This window comes from Elephas maximus, chromosome 21, assembly GCF_024166365.1.
Source record: "Elephas maximus indicus isolate mEleMax1 chromosome 21, mEleMax1 primary haplotype, whole genome shotgun sequence".
NCBI lineage: Eukaryota > Metazoa > Chordata > Mammalia > Proboscidea > Elephantidae > Elephas > Elephas maximus.
Genome location: NC_064839.1, coordinates 8,853,091 through 8,870,692, shown reverse-complemented (window position 1 = coordinate 8,870,692; position 17,602 = coordinate 8,853,091). Strand labels below are relative to the sequence as shown.

Genomic DNA, 17,602 nt, shown 5'->3' with positions numbered 1-17,602 from the left:
TTTTTGATAGAAAAGATGTACCTTATTTTTATTCACTTTTTTTGTCCTATGTAATTTAATAAAGAGATACCTCCCCTACTTGTACAAATTCTAGAATTTGATATTCTGAGCTTACCTAGAAACAGACTCAGCTCCAACGTACAGTTTAAAAGGGTGATAAAGTGGGGCAAGACAGAAAACATGTTTTCTAGAAGATACGCATTCTAAGATATCTTCATATCCAGACCAGCTTTCTCTCGTGATTTACCTATCTGAACAGTAGCATCATTCTTGATGACTGCTTAACTACTAGAGGCATTCATGGGTTGCAGGGCATGAGGCTAGGGCCCAGAGCCCCATCTGACATTAGCTAGTAGGGGCCATTATTTACTGAGTGATTTCCATAGTTCAAGGACTGCTATAAGAATTCCGTAACAGGTACTTTTTGGAGCACCAATGCCCTGGCAAACTCAAATCTAAAGGCCTTTTCTTGGTCTTTCTCTTGTGTCACATTTTAATATCCACTGACAGTTCTGACAACTTTTAGGGGTCCTTTTCTACCCCTCATCTGTCTGTCGTTTCTCTCTATTTACACTCTCCTCCTTGGAGGGTTCACCTAGGACTTGACCTCTTCACTCTCTGTGGAGGAATCTCAAATATGCTTTCGCTTTATCACTGAACTTAGGTTTGTCAAATGTTCCCAATCAGGTGTCTTACCAGCAAAATTAATGTGAAGAGTCAAAGGTATCTTAATATCCAAACCAGCTTTCTCTCTTGATTTACCTATCTATATGAATGGTAGCATCATTCTTCCAGTCATTTGGAATCATTTTTTTTAACCCTCCTTAGAAACCCTGGTGGCGTAGCAGTTAAGTGCTACAGCTGCTAACCAAAAGGTCAGCAGTTCGAACCTTCCAGGTGCTCCTTGGAAACTCTATGGGGCAGTTCTACTCTGTCCTATAGGGTCGTTATGGGTTGGAATCGACTCGAAGGCATTGGGTTTTAGTGTCCAGCAATCACCAAGTTTACGGATCCTTTCTTTGCAAAGTTGTCCCTCCATTTATTGGTGCAGCTCAGGCTCTCTACACCTCATGCTCTCACCTGTCTCCTGACTGGTTTCCAGTCACAGAAAATCCAGTATTTTAGACTCTGCTTAATAAAAAGAATTATACATTATGACCACGTGGGATTTATTGCAGGTACGCAAGGCTGGTTCAACATTCAAAAATCAATTAATGTAACTCATCACACCAAAAGGCTAAAGAAAACAATCATATGATCATGTCCATAGATACAGGAAAAGCATTTGATAAAATTCAACATCCTTTCATGATAAAAACTCTTCAAAAACTAGGAACAGAGGGGAACCTCCTCAACTTGCTAAGGAACACCTACGGAACACCTAGAGCTAACATTATGTACTTCATGGTGAGAAGCTAAACGCTTTCTCCCAGAGGTCAGGAGCAAAACAAGGATGTCCTCTCTCACCGCTCCTATTCCACACAGTACTGGAAGTCTTAGCAAATGCAATGGGTAAAGAAAAGAAAATAAAAGTTTACCAGATTTGAAAGAAAGGAATAAAGCTGTCTTTGTTCACAGATGGTAAGACTGCCAAAACAGAAAATCTCGAAGACTGACAAAAAAACCCCTGGAACTAATAAATGATTATAACAAAGTAACAGGACAGAAGGTTAGTATACGAAAATCAATTGCTTTCCTACAAATCAGCAATGAATAATTGGATTTTGAAATTAAAAACACACCACCGTTTACATTAACACATAAAAAAAGAAAAAGAAATACACAGGAATAAATCTAACAAACTATGTACAAGAGCTATATGAAAAAAACTATAAAGTTCTGCTGAAAGAATCAAAGATCTATATAAATGGATAGTCTATGTTTATGGACAGAAGACTCAGTATTATTAAGATGTAAATTCTTCCCAACTTTATCAACACAGTTCCAGTCAAAATCCTAGTAAATGACCTTGTGGATATCAATAAACTGACTCTAAAGTTTATATGGAAAGGAAAAAGACCCAGAATAGTCAACACAGTATCGATGAAAAACGAAGTTGGAGGAGTGACATTACCTGACTTCAAGGCTGAATATAAAGCTACAGTGTGGTATTGGTGAAAGAATAGACAAATTGATCAGTAGAACAGACCAGAGAGCCCAGAAAGAGACCCATGCAAATATAGTTAAGTGATTCTTGACAAAGGAGAAAATGCAATCCGATGGAGAAAGGATTGGCCTTTCAACAAATGGTGCTGAAACGACTAGACATCCACTTGCAAAAAAATCAATTTAGGCACAGAACTGTCACCTTTCACAAAATTAACTAAAACGGATCATTGCCCTAAATGTTAAATGCAAAACTATACCACTTCTAGAAGATAACGTAGGGAGAAATCTAGGCGACCTTGGTTTGGCTATCACATTTTACATATAAAACCAAAAGCATGACCTATAGAAGAAAAATTTAGAAGTTAGATTTCAGTAAAGTAAAAAACTTCTGCTGTGCAAAGGGCACTGTTAAGAGAATGAAAAGACAAGCCACAGACTGGGAGAAAATATTTGCAAAACACATAAGCGACCAAGATTTGTGTTAAAAAATATACAAAGAACTTTTAAAACTCAACAATAAGAAAATTAACAACCCCACTAAAAATGGGCAAAATGTACAGACACTTCACCAAAAAAAAGGTATACGGATGGCAAATAACCATATGAAAAGATGTTCAACATCATATGTCATTAGGGAATTGCAGACTAAAACAACGAGATACCCCTATATGCTATTAGAATGGCTAAGGTCCAAAACACTGACACCACCAAATGCTGGCCAGGGTGTGGAGCCACAGAAACACTCGTTCATTACCACTGGGAATGCAAAACAGTACAGCGACTTTGGAAGACAGTTTGGTAGTTTTTTTACAAAGCTAAGCATCCCCTCATCATATGCTCCAGCAACTGCACAAGTAGCTATTTACCCAAATGAGGTGAAAACTTATGTCCACCAAAAACCCTGCATGTGAATGTTCTTAGCAGCTTTCTGCACAATGGCCAAAAATAGGAAGCAGCCAACATATCCTCAAAGAGGTGAATGGATAAATCACAGTACATCCATACAATGGATTATTATTCAGCAATAAAAAAGAAATGAGCTGACAAGCCTCGGAAAGGCAGGGAGGAAGTTAAATGTATATTTCTAAGTGAACGAAGTCAATTTGAAAAGGCTACGCACTGTATGACTCCAACTATGTGACATTCCGGAAAAGGCAAAACTATTGAGATAGTAAAAAGATTAGTAGTTGCCACAGGTCTGGGCGGGGGGTGATGAACAGGTGGAGTGCTAGGGGTTTTAGGGGCAGTGAAATGATTCTGTACGCCACAATAGTGGATACGTGATACTATATGTTAGTCAAAACCCATAGAAGTGTACAACGGAAAGACTGAACCCTAACGTAAACTGTAGACTTTAGTTCATCAGTTGTAACAAATGTACCCCACAAATGTAAGATGTGAATAACAGGGGATACTGTGTGCAGGGGTGGGGAGCTGGGGTATAAATGAGAATGACTCTGTGCTTTCTGCATAATTTTTCTGTAAACCTAAAAATGCTCTAAAAAATAAAGCCTACAGCAATATACTGTTTAAATCAGCCTCTTTTTTGAAATATATATATATAAATCACAGGCACCTCAGAGATTTTAACATTCTACAACCAAGACTACTTCCATCTGCACATCCCACCAGACCAGATTTTATTCACTTTACTTTCTGAAGTTAACAAAAGAAGGCATTAAAAAGAGCAGTTCGAAATTGTTCTACTACTTACCACTAGTTATACAGAATAAAATCAACATTTGTTCATCTCTTATTCACACAGTAATCAAATGCATTCACAGTCCATTTGCATATATTTTTACATTTATTTTATTATTTTTATTGCACTTTAAGTGAAAGTTTACAAATCAAGTCAGTTTCTCACATAAAAACTTATATACACCTTGCTACATACTCCCAATTACTCTCCCCCTAATGAGACAGCTGGCTCTCTCCCTCCACTCTCTTTTTGTGTTTAGTTTGCCAGCTACTAACCTCCTCTACCCTTTCATCTCGCCTCCAGGCAGGAGATGTCAACATAGTCTCAAGTGTCCACCTGATCCAAGAAGCTCACTCCTCACCAGCATCCCTCTCCAACCCATTGTCCAGTCCAATCCATGTCTGAAGAGTTAGCTTCAGGAATGGTTCCTGTCCTGGGCCAACGGAAGGTCTGGGGGCCATGACCACCGGGGTCCTTGCAGTCTCAGTCAGACCATTAAGTCTGGTCTTTTTATGAAAATCTGGGGTCTACATCCCAATGCTCTCCTGATCCCTCAGGGGTTCTCTGTTGTGTTCCCTGTCAGGGCAGTCATCAGCTGTAGCCGGACACCATCTAGTTCTTCTGGTCTCAGGATGATGTAGTCACTGGTTCATGTGCCCCTTTCTGTCTCTTGGGCTCGTAATCACCTTGTGTCCTTGGTGTTCTTCATTCTCCTTTGATCCAGGTGGGTTGAGACCAATGGATGCATCTTAGATGGCTGCTTGCTAGCATTTAAGACCCCAGATGCCACTCTTCAAAGTCGGATGCAGAATGTTTTCTTAACAGATTTTATTATGCCAACTGACTTAGATGTCCCCTGAAACCATGGTCCCCAAACTCCTGCCCCTGCTATGCTGGCCTTTGAAGCATTCAGTTTATTCAGGAAACTTCTTTGCTTTTGGTTTAGTCCCATTGTGCTGACCTCCCCTGTACTGTGTGTTGTCTTTCCCTTCACCTAAAGTAGTTCTTATCTACTATCTAATTAGTGAATGCCTCTCTCCCACCCTCCCTCCTCTCGTAACCACAAAAGAATGTTTTCTTCTCAGTTTAAACTATATCTCAAGTTTTTATAATAGTGGTCTTATACAATATTTGTCCTTTTGCAACTGACTAATTTCACTCAGCATAATGCCTTCCAGGTTCCTCCACATTATGAAATGTTTCACAGATTCCTCACTGTTCTTTATCGGTGGGTAGTATTCCACTGTATGAATATACCATAATTTATTTATCCATTCATCCGTTGATGGGCACCTTGGTTGCTGACATCTTTTTGCTGTTCTAACCAGTCCTGCAATAAACATGGGTGTGCATATATCTGTTTGTGTAAAGGCTCTTATTTCTCTAGGATATATTCCAAGGAGTGGGATTGCTGGATCGTACGGTAGTTCTATTTCTAGCTTTTTAAGGAAGCACCAAATCTATTTCTAAAGTGGTTGTACCATTTTACATTCGCACCCGCAGTGTGTAAGTGTTCCAATCTCTCCACAGAGTCTCCGACATTTATTATTTTGTGTTTTTTGGATTAATGCCAGCCATCTTGGAGATGAAATCTCATTGTAGTTTTGATCTGCATTTCCCTAACGGCTAATGATCGTGAACATTTCCTCATGTATCTGTTAGCTACCTGAATGTCTTTAGTCAAGTGCCTATTCATATCTTTTGCCCATTTTTTTTATAGGATTATTTGTCTCTTTGTTGTTGAGTTTTTGCAGTATCATGTAGATTTTAGAGATCAGATGGTGATCGGAAATGTCATAGCTAAAAACTTTTTCCCAGTCTGTAGGTAATCTTTTTACTCTTTTGCTGAAGTCTTTGGATGAGCATAGGTGTTTGATTTTTAGGAGCTCCCAGTTATCCAGTTTTTCTTCTGCATTCTTAATAATGTTTTGTATACTGTTTATGCCGTGTACTAGGGCTCCTAATGTTGTCCCTATTTTTTATCCCATGATCTTTACAGTTTTAGATTTTCTATTTAGGTCTTTGATGCATTTTGAGCTCGTTTTTGTGTATGGAGTGAGGTATGGGTCTTGTTTCATGTTTTTTGCAGATGGATATCCAGTTATGCCAGCACCATTTGTTAAAAAGACTGTCTTTTTCCCATTTAACTCTCTTGGGGCCTTTGTCAAATATCAAGTGCTCATATGTGGATGGATTTATGTATGGATTCTCAATTCTGCTCCACTGGTCCATGTATCTGTTGTACCAGTCAGTACCAGGCTGTTTTGACTACTGTGGTGGTATAATAGGTTCTGAAATCAGGTAAAGTAAGGCCTCCCACTTTGTTCTTCTTTTTCAGTAATGCCTTATTTATCCAGGCCCTCTTTCCCTTCCATATGAAGTTGGTGATTTGTTTCTCCATCTCATTAAAGAATGTCATTGGGATTTGGATCGGAATTGCATTAAATGTATAGATCGGTTTTAGTAGAATAGACATTTTTATAATGTTAAGTCTTCCTATCCACGAGCAAGGTACATTTTTCCACTTATGTAAGTCTCTTTTGGTTTCTTGCAGAAGTGTACTGTAGTTTTCTTTGTATAAGTCTTTTACATCTCTGGTAAGATTTATTCCTAAGTATTTTATCTTCTTGGGGGCTACTGTAAATGGCATTGATTTGGTGATTTCCTCTTCGATGTTCTTCTTGTTGGTGTAGAGGAATCCAATAGATTTTTGTATGTTTATCTTGTATCCCGGTACTCTGCTGAACTCTTCTATTAGTTTCAGTAGTTTTCTGGAGGATTCCTTAGGGTTTTCTGTGTATAAGATCATGTCATCTGCAAATAGAGATACTTTTACTTTTTCCTTGCCAATCTGGATGCCCTTTTATTTATCTAGCCTAATTGCTCTGGCTAGGACCTCCAACACAACGTTGAATAAGAGTGGTGATAAAAGACATCCTTGTCTGTTGCCCCGTCTCAATGGGAATGCTTTCAGTCTCTCTCCATTTAGGGCGATGTTGGCTGTTGACTTTGTATAAACGCCCTTTATTATGCTGAGGAATTTTCCTTCTATTCCTATTTTGCTGAGAGTTTTTATCAGGAATGGGTGTTGGACTTTGTCAAATGCCTTTTCTGCATCAATTGATAAAATCATGTGATTCTTACCTTTTATTTATGTGGTGGATTACATGAATTGTTTTTCTCATGCAGAACCATCCCTGCATACCTGGTATGAATCCCACTTGGTCATGGTGAATTATTTTTTTGATATGTTGTTGAATTCTATTGGTTAGAATTTTGTTGAGGATTTTTGCATCTACATTCATGAGGGATATAGGTCTATAATTTTCTTTTCTTGTGGTGTCTTTACCTGCTTTTGGTATCAGGGATACGGTGGCTTCATAGAATGAGTTTGGTAGTATTCCGTCCTTTTCTATGCTCTGAAATGCCTTTAGTAGTAGTGGTGTTAACTCTTCTCTGAAAGTTTGGTAGAACTCTGCAGTGAAGCTGTCCAGACCAGGGCTCTTTTTTGTTGGGAGTTTGTTCATTACCTTTTCAATCTCTTCTTTTGTTATGGGTCTATTTAGTTGTTCTACCTCTGTTTGTGCTAGTTTAGGTAGGTAGTATGTTTCTAGGAATTCATCCATTTCTTCTAGTTTTTCAAATTTGTTAGAGTACAAGTTTTCATAGTAATCTGATATGATTCTTTTAATTTCAGTTGGGCCTGTTGTAATATCACCCATCTCATTTCTTATTTGGGTTATTTGCTTCCTCTCCTGTTTTCTTTTGTCAGTTTGGCCAGTGGTTTATCAATTTTGTTGATTTTTTCAAAAAAACCAGCTTTTGGTCTTGCTAATTCTTTCAATTGTCCTTCTGTTTTCTATTTCATTTAGTTCAACTCTAATTTTTATTATTTGTTTTCTTCTGGTGCCTGTGGGTTTCTTTTGTTGCTCTCTTCCTATTTGTTCAAGTTGTAGGGATAGTTCTTTGATTTTGGCCCTTTCTTCTTTTTGGATGTGTGCATTTATTGATATAAATTGGCCTCTGAGCACCGCTTTTGCTGTGTCCCACAGGTTCTGATAGGAAGTGTTTTCATTCTCATTGGATTCTCTGGATTTCTTTATTCCAACCTTAATGTCGTCTATAATCCAGTCTTTTTGGAGCAGGGTATTGTTCAGTTTCCAAGTGTTTGATTTCTTTTCCCTGCTTTTCCTGTTATTGATTTCTACTTTTATGGCGTTATGGTCAGAGAAGATGGTTTGTAATATTTCCGTGTTCTGGATTCTCCTAAGGCTTGCTTTATGACATATTTCTACATTTTTATAGATGCTCTCTATTCAAACCAAAGCAGTTTATTCACTAGTCACTAACCGTGCCAGATGTGAAGTCAAGGTCTGAGATCACCAAAAAAGACAGGACTCACACACGGGCACTGAGTAGAAGAACAGTTTACTCATATGGAGACGAGACAGAGCAGGATCAGCTTCAATAGTGGGTGTCGGCCACCCATGGACAGTGGGTCACTTCCCACAGCAGCCACCAAGGGTATGGTCTGCAGGCACCCCTCTTGTGCTGCAGAAGAGGGACCCTGTTCTCTGCCCTCCAGGAACGGATACAGAAATGAGGTTGGCCAGATGCTATATAATGCACACATTTAGCTAAGCAGTTCCTGGGAAGTTGGTGAGCTCAGGGTATGAGGATGGATGTGTGACAGGCCACCAGCTGTTATAGGATGTCCTGGAGAAAAGAGTCAGCCCGCACTCCATTCTGACTAAGAAGCCAGGCTGACACATCTGGCCCCAGGGAGAAGGTTCATTTGTGGGTCACAGGGAAAGATGGCAGGCTGTGTGCAGAGTGCCCCTTTGCACAGTCTATCCTGACTTTTCCTGGGACCCCAACAGACAGAGTAGCAAAATTACTACTTTTTTGGTGTGCCCACTGTCCATTTTGAACAGTGAGCTACTGTGACAGATGTCACTTCTCAACATCATTTGGGGGCTGAGTCCTTGACTGGCTGTGCACCATGTCTGGTTAGAAGTGCAGCTCTTTCCCTTGAACTTTCCAGGTAGAACCTATGCAATTGCCTGTGGTGAGCTCTGAAGACACAGATTTTTAGCCAGAACTGGACTTCTCAACTCCAGGTTTTCATACCTCCACATATTTTTACCCAAACTTTAGAATAGCTTCAAAGCCCTGAGCAAAATCCTACCTCTTCCATGAGGCTTTCTGGTGGTCTGTACTGCTACAACACTTAGGACACACTTGTCTGTGGCATTAGTTTCATAAGTAACAACGAGATGCCTTCTGGTTTCTCTTACATTTTTGCTGTTAAACCAAAAAAAAAAAAAAAACAACCAAAAAATCTGCTGCCACTGAGTCGATTCTGACTCACAGGGACTCTAAAGGACAGAGTAGAACTGCCCCCCATAGGGTTTCTGAGGAGTGTCTGGAGGATTTGAGCCAAACTCTTAACCACTGCACCACCAGGGCTCCTTGTTGCAGCTATGTGTTGCTTTATTCTTGTATTTACTTTTAACATATTTATCTTTTGTCTCCCTAACCAGACTGTACATTTTTTAAAGGCAAAGACTTTACCTTAAAAATTCCTGCTTTCTCACCCAGTATTCAGCACAATATTTTAAGCATAACAGATGACTATCGTTTGCATTTTTGTAGGAGTTAAAGGCCCTGTGAAAGTATATGGCAACAGAATTCAAAGACTGGAACAATTATACATAACTTATAAGTACTGTAACAAAACATTAACAACACTTAAAAAAAATCTGTACTGGTTGATAAGTACATACTTCAGTTTCTTTCTTGCTATGATAGATTACTATCTTCTGTGATTTGCTTTTTCATTATTAATATATTCACATGACAGAAAATTTGAAACATAGAAAATAAAATAGCTCATTATCCTACTTTAATACAACTATTACTACCATTTTGATGTAGTTATTTCTGGTCTTAAAAAAAATGTTTTTTTAAGTGACTGTATTATGCATCTAATTTAATGTTCTTCTCTTTTTCCTAACAGAGTCTTCATAACCATCATTTTTATTGGCTGTGTAGCATTCCATGGAGTTTTAGTCAGTTGATTTCCAGAAACGTTTTTCTTTCTTAGAACAAAGGAAATCAATAACATTATCATTAGTTTGAATAATGATTTCCTTTCTTTACTTGGTAAAAGAGTCCTGATTTGTTTGATTTTGAACCACCCTCTCTTTGCATCTTTGGCTATACTAGAATAGCCTAAATTTAGAGTAGATTTTTTAATCTTTTAAAATATATTTCATATTAGCAGCTGTAAGCCTCACCATAATTATAAAAATATTCTGTTAGAGGACCCCTGAGGGAGCAGGAGATCAGTGGGATGCAGACCCCAAATTCTCATAAAAAGACCAAACTTAATGGTCTGACTAAGACTAGAGGAATCCCGGAGGCCATGGTCCCCAGACCTTCTGTTGGCAGAGGACGAGAACCATCCCCGAAGACAACTCATCAGACATGAAAGGGACTGGTCAGCGGGTGGGAGAGAGACGCTGATGAAGAGTGAGCTAATTATATCAGGTGGACACTTGAGATTGTGTTGGCAACTCTTGTCTGGAGGGGGGATGGGAGGGTAGAGAGAGAGAGAAGCCGGCAATATTGTCACGAAAGGAGAGACTGAAAGGGCTGACTCAAGAAGGGGAGAGCAAGAGGGAGTAGGGAGTGAGATGTATGTAAACATATTTGTGACAGACTGATTGGATTTGTAAACGTTCACTTGAAGCTTAATAAAAGTTCATAAAAAAAAAAATATTCTGTTACTAGACAGTTTATGTGAGATGGGAGATATTTCAACACGTGTTTGGTACAGGTTTCCCCCTTTCACTGTATCAGTTATTCAGCTGTGTGCTTTCTCTTTCCACCAAGGAACAAATTTCTGAGATCATGCTGACTTTCCTGGCTTTCAGTTATTTCCCTTGCCTTGGTTCAAAAGGGGTGTGGGATGTTGAATGGAGAGCAGAATAAAACTTATATGTACATTTTTCACAGGAAAATGCATATTTTAGATATATTAATATTCATAACTTTATTCAACACCATCTGTTCATTCTGACACATTGGGAGTCTTATATTTTGACAATATCCTAATAAAAATACATGAACTTTAAAAAAGGCATTGTTGGATATTTATAAAATGTTACTGACACATTAAAAAAAGTTTACTGATAAACTACCTAAAGCTATGAAACAGGCGATACAGTTGCTTCTTAATTTGATTATATCCTATATTCTGTAGGTTTTTAAAATACCAACATGTTAATGTCTACATTTGTGGTTAGTGCAGTTTTCTTTAAAATTTGTAAAATCTGGAGTCTCTGGGGGGCTGCTAGAGGACTATATAGTATGTATTACACTCTTCCCCTGGGGAGAGATGTGCTAATGGTCTGCCATCTCCAAAAGATTAAGAATCGCTGTTTTGATTGAGGTCATTAATCCAATTAGCAAATTAAAAAAAAAAAAAAAGAACATGTATTCTGTCACTTGACTATTGCATCAAAAACTGTAAACCAGTCACCAAAAATATACTTCAAACTAAAATGATATTCAACTTAGCAAACTAAAGTTCAGGACAACACAGGTGTGTGGTGAAACGTCCATCAGGCAACCAACCCTATCAGACCTCTGCCTCTGCTGCCTGGGGATACAGCGCTACGACCTAGAATAACGAGCTGATGTAGTCGACTCACTAAAGAGCACCAACAATAAAAAACCAGACGAGTCCAGTAGAAAGACTCAAACTATACAAACAATTCCCTGTGTTCTTCCTACGAGCTGACACTGCTTTACTCACATGGTACTCACAACAGCCTTGTGAGGTGGGTCTTACCCTCATCCCATTTTATAAATGAGGAAAAAGAGGCCTCCGGATGTGGTGACATCTCACCTGCATTTTGAAGAACAGGTTGAGGTGCTTGTTGGCAGAAGGAAGGAACAGGAGAATAAGGGTGAGCTTTGGACATCTTTTAGGAGGTGGACTAGACCACTTTCCCATTTAAGACAAAAATCCTTTTAACAGTGACCCTACCAATGGCGAAAGAGCCATATATGCTTTGTAAATTCCTAACAAAAATAAACTTGATTTACTGTGGAGAGTCTTAAAAAAAACAAAAACTCACATGTTCTCTTGTGGAAAATTCATAATACATGTTACTCTTCTTTGGAATTCAAATGTAAATTAAAAATGGCTTTTAATATTCAGGTTTTAAGAGGTCAGATTAACTCCTCCAATTCTATGTGTTCCATATTCTGGATATATAAAAAGAATGCCACGTATCACTCTAGACTATGCATCTTCTAAATCTCTAATAGTTCTGAAAACAATGAAGTTATTTTCTGAAATGTGACCAAGTCACAGAGACAGGGAGAATATGGAAGGTGAAAACGAATCTTACCAAAGTCTGCAAATGCTGATTGTCCAACCACGACCATATTTTGAGGCTTTTCAAGTGTACTACTGACAGAGAAATTTCCATCCTGTTAAAGGCAGAAAATTCTGGGTTAGACCATCATAATCTACTCATTTGTCGGGTGTGGTACAAAGCATTTCAACTGAAGCAGGGAAATAAATCACTTAAAACTTTGGTGAACTGCACAAAATTATTGCAATCATCTATTCTACTTTCGTCATATAACACAAGAAGCCGCTGTGAAGTGATGAAGGTGAGCATCTGGAGTGTTTTCCTTGCTGTCGATTCTGGTCTGACACGTTTTACAGAGCCATCATCACAGCTTCAGACGTAATGAGTGTCTTCTAATTTCAAGTACTGTGGGAGCCTTTGGGAATGTAAAGAACTCTGAAACACAGTTCCCACCTTCAAAGCACTGAGAGTGTATCTGGGAGGTAGCACGAAAGTCAAGAAGGGGGAGTTCCTGAAGGTAACACATAAGTGGTACAAGTACGTAGCAAAAGCACTACGTTTTATGAATTTCAAGGAAAGAAGTCTCTGTGTTGGCGACAATTAAAAGAATGTGTCAAAGTGAAGAATTGTACTGATCCTTAAAGGGTCACTTGTTTTCAACGGAAGTTGATGTATCAATGAGAAGAGAAGCAAAAGATTACAACAGCTGCCATGCACTGACCAGAGGCAGCTTAGATGAACAGAAAAGGAGACCCCATCACAGAGCCTTTGTTTTAGTCACTCTTTCTAAAATGTAGCAGTATACATTCCAAAAATAACATGTCTTACTTTAAGGTACTGTCTTTTCTTTTCATAATTTTAGATTATTACACACACACACAAAATAAACCAACACACCAAATTTGGGATTTTGAGCTCTCAATTTTATACAGTGCTCTCTTCTTACCACTAACAATTTTATTCACTGTTTGATATACTGACTCTGATGTACTTTTAAATGATTTTTTCCCTTCTTTGTTCCTCTAAGGTTACCGTAGATCTGCAAGTCAGTTTCTTGAGAAATCATTTCCGACGTTTATAGAGAAAGGCATTGGTACAATGGAAGAACAAATACCAAATGCTTGTGGACTATGAGTAAGTGAATAAGACTTATCTTCTGACAGGCAATTTTCCACCCATTTTAACATTCCATTTTCCACATGCAGAAACACGTTTCCCCTGCCATTACTGAAGCACCGGAGGTATTTTCATGTGATTTTTCTATAGAATTCTTATTCACATAAGTGTCGTAAACCTTGGGCCTCCCCTCTGGTCTTACCTAGTACCTGAAATTACACTAGATATATCAGTGTTCCAAATTTCTGGATGCAATGCATTCTTCTAAAATGCAAAAGCAGTTGACTGAAGAGTCAGGTGCATTTGGATTTTAGAAAGATCACAGCACTGGGCCCAGAGAGGACACAAGGTTCCCTGAATGAATGGTAAAAACTCTTTAAATCTATTACCCTCCTGGGAGATAAACCTGAATATCAACTCTTACACTGACTCAGCTGAGTGAATTACCCATTGAAGGTCAGGTAAGGACTTTTGAAATATATCTAGAAATGTTTCTAGATATAACCTCATGATACATCTCCATCAGGTGACAGGCTCCCATGTCTAGGACTCCACATTCACATTGAACATGAATAGAAAAAGAAGAATATACTCTACAAATTGTTGAGAAAGCTAACATACCCTCAGGGCCTGCAAGGCATATTATGTGCATGACAGAACTGGGGGAAAGAACAGGACTTTATTTATATGAATTTAATTTCCCACCATCATTACTTGTTCTCTACCTGGCAGTACAAAACTATAACTTAATTTCCACACATATTAGTCTTATTTACATATTATTTGATAAACATGATTCAGTAAACTGCATCATCATGTTATTCTCATTAGATAACTTGTTTTAAAATGGATCATTACTATACGTATTTTCAAGGATGATGCTGCCATGTAGCTGTTCAAAGCAGGAAAGACAAACACGTAATTAATACTCTCATTCTGAACAAACACTGAGAGACCAGAACAGTCTAGTGGGAGGGGCACTAGATTTAGAGTTAGATGATATGGGCTCAGTCCTGTTCTCGCTGATGAGCTGTGTCACTTTGGGGTAGTCACTTACTGCTCCGGGTCATGGTCTTCCCAATGTCAGAAGGAGATTATTTTCCTGCCAACTTGCAGGGTTCTTGAGAGGAAACCATGGAAGGATATAGATGAAAGTGTTCTGCAAAATGTAAAGTATCAGGCACCTATAAGGTGTATTTATAACGGCTGTCCTGTGTTTACGAGCTGCAAGAACTGTTTTCATGGGATGCTATCCGCGACTCATCCACTCCAATGCCTGTCCCCCTCCTTACCATGCCATTCTTATTGGCCTTCATTGTTCCCTGCAACCCAAAGTAGGGCCAACCGGCTAAGAGTTCTGCTGAAGCTACGTCCTCACTTTTTCATCTACCTGGTTTCTGGAATTATTGTGCCATGACTTGGGGTAGAAGTTTTAGAGACAGACTTTATACTTCAACTCCAAGCTTCACTGTGAGCTAGCCTGAGGTCTTGAATTAACTGAGTTCTACTTTAAGGATCAGTTCACTGTTCATTTCACCTCCAGATGAAAAAACTGCTTTTTCACAATATTTTTATGGGGATTAAAAATTCATATAAAATGCTTAGCACAGTATATATTCAGTTAGCATTAGTCACTTGTGGTAGGAACCGAAGTATCAATACTACTAGTTCTGCTACCACAACCACTGAAGCAGCTACTAGACCACGTGACAGTAGAGACTCTGCCATTTTCTGCTTGATTGGAAACCACAAGTGCTACTTTGTAGCAAGTATCCTTTCATGGATGACTGTCTATGCTTTGGCATGCACATTTTAATATTTAACGCTAGAACCAACATCTATATAATGTTAAAAAATAATTAGAAAACAATACATGGTGCTTCTCATGTGACCCTATCTCTATGTACATACAACACTGGTTCTCAAATGCTTCTGCCTCCCAGGAGACATCTGGAAATGCCTGGAGACATTTTTATTGTCACAATGGGGTGGGGGGGGGTTGGGCAGAGAGGCACTACTAACATCTTGTGGGTAGAGGGCAGCCGAAAAACTGCTAAACAACCTACAGTGCACAGAACAGTTCCCACAACAAAGAATTCTCTGGCCCACAATGTCAATAGTGCCAAGGTTGGGAAACTCTGACATAAAGGGTGGCGGGTGTTGTCCAAGGATCCGGCTTTGACATTCTTCTCTTAACTTTTCCCAACTTCATGATACTTATCCACTGTCTCCCTTGAGTGCTAGTCCTACAGGTATTACCACTTCCTTGACATGTTTCTTATCTACAATAAATTTCATTTTTCCTGTGCAGAATTATTTGTTTCTGGTCACCAGCACAAAATCCAAGTTACTATCGGTTAACTGCCTTCCTGTCTTCTCATGTCTACACCTTCTTGTCCACTCCCAACATCCTGCTCCTTGAATCATTCCCCTCTTTCCAGCTTACTGTAAGTCCACCTACGTTATCGTCCCACCTCCAGGTTTTCCATGCTCATCTATCTGATGTGCAGCAGCCAGATTAACTGCAATAACAAAAGTTCTATCTACCTCGCTCTCAGTCCTTTGGCAGACTCTCGACAGATTTTTTGAAAGATCACATTACTTAGTTCAGAAGTCAAGGCCTTTGCTGATCTTGTCTAAACTAATCTTTCTAACTTACCTTCCAATATCTCTTTCATGTTCTGGCCAGAACCAGTCCTGTTCTACATTCTGGGTATGTCCTGCGTTTCCCACTGCGCTCCCTTGCCCACCTCCTCTTTCTTATTTCCAGCCACCAAAATCCTACTGATCTGTACAAGCCATTTCAAAGGTGACATCTTTTTTGAAGCCTTTCTGATAATCCTGGGTAGACCAGATAGAAGGAACTGCTGTCTCTTTTAACTTCTATAGCATGACATTTGTATTGGTTGATCTGGTTTTATTGTGTGTGTGTGTGTGTGCGCGCGCACACGTGTTTGGTCAATTACCAGTAGTACATCATTGCAAAGTGTATTGCTTATCTCTAATTAAAAATGATCCTCCAGTTTTTATAAACCACACTTTAATCTGAACTAGTTTAGAGTCTAGGTTCTCCTTAACTTCTATTAATGACTTACTTGTTGTTAACATGGTACCTCACTGACCCAGCCATTTGCAGTAGAACAAGCCTTAGTCCCTACTGTCCAAGAGCCAATTTATTAATTTCTTTAAAGAAAACAATAACATAAAAAAAAAAAAAATCCCAATCAAAATCTATTCTCTTCATGAAGATTTCTCTTCCACTGAATTGCTTCACTTTATTACATTTAAATCAGCCTAAGCTGAAAGGACACTTTATGGTTTAAAGTGTTTTGTAATTTTATTTACACATTCTACTTATTTGTAATGAGGCTTTCCTCCTCCAGATGGACACAAGTTAGTCAAATACATTTCACACTTTATTATACCCCAATATTCACGTGAGATGGGAATGAAGGACCATCTGTTAATGAAGTAACATCCCCCAGAAGTGGGAGACTTAAGTTATAGCAATCATTAAGAATATCCTGTCATCAGAAAATATATATATAATTTATAAAACATAAAGCAATATATTAAACAAAGGTAAATCTGGTTTAGATGTTTTTCTTTTTCCTTGACTCATTTAAAAAAGATCAAATTCCTTAGTTTAAAAGTAGATAGTAGTAGCTAGAAGACTTGATCTTCTCTAAACAAAGCCCCTCTCACATCCTAGTTTCCCACATGAAATCTGAGTCATGATCAACATCATATATTCATTACTAACCACACTGTAAGGGATATCTGATAATGAATTTCCCTCTATAGGCTTGTGCTTTCGATCTTCTACAACTACAGCTTAGTTTTCATCAGTATTTAAATAAAAATCTATAAAAGGTTATAGCTCGATTTGGACTGAATAGAAGGCAATCGAGAGCAAACTGATGGGAAATCAAGAAGAGCTCTAAAATTAAAATTTGGTAAGTGTCTACTGTGCCAGGCTTTTTATACACACTGGCACATTGTTCCATTTAATCTGCAAAGAACACTGTACAAAGCAGATTCTTACACCCATTTTCCAGATAAGGAACCCACCCACTGCCGTCGAGTTGATTCTGACTCAGCATCCCATGGGCTCCCAAGGCTGTACGTCTTTACAGAAGCAGACTCCCACATCATTCTCCTGCGATGCCACTGGTGGTTTCCAACTGCCGACTTTTTGGTTAGCAGTTAGCCACTTTAACCACTGCACCACCAGGGCTCCTTCCAGATGAGGAAAGTGAGGTTTAATACTTGAAAGATACTTGAA

At 38.7% G+C, this 17,602-nt stretch overlaps 1 protein-coding gene across 1 annotated transcript in view; it reads right to left on the bottom strand.

Annotated features, from left to right (window-relative positions):
- The window catches only part of ITFG1 (integrin alpha FG-GAP repeat containing 1), a 244,290-nt gene that overhangs the window by 145,466 nt on the left and 81,222 nt on the right, over positions 1 to 17,602 (bottom strand). The window contains exon 8 of the mRNA XM_049864307.1: positions 12,235 to 12,316. Coding sequence (XP_049720264.1) covers positions 12,235 to 12,316 — 82 coding nt within the window. The remainder of the gene's footprint in view (positions 1 to 12,234; positions 12,317 to 17,602) is intronic.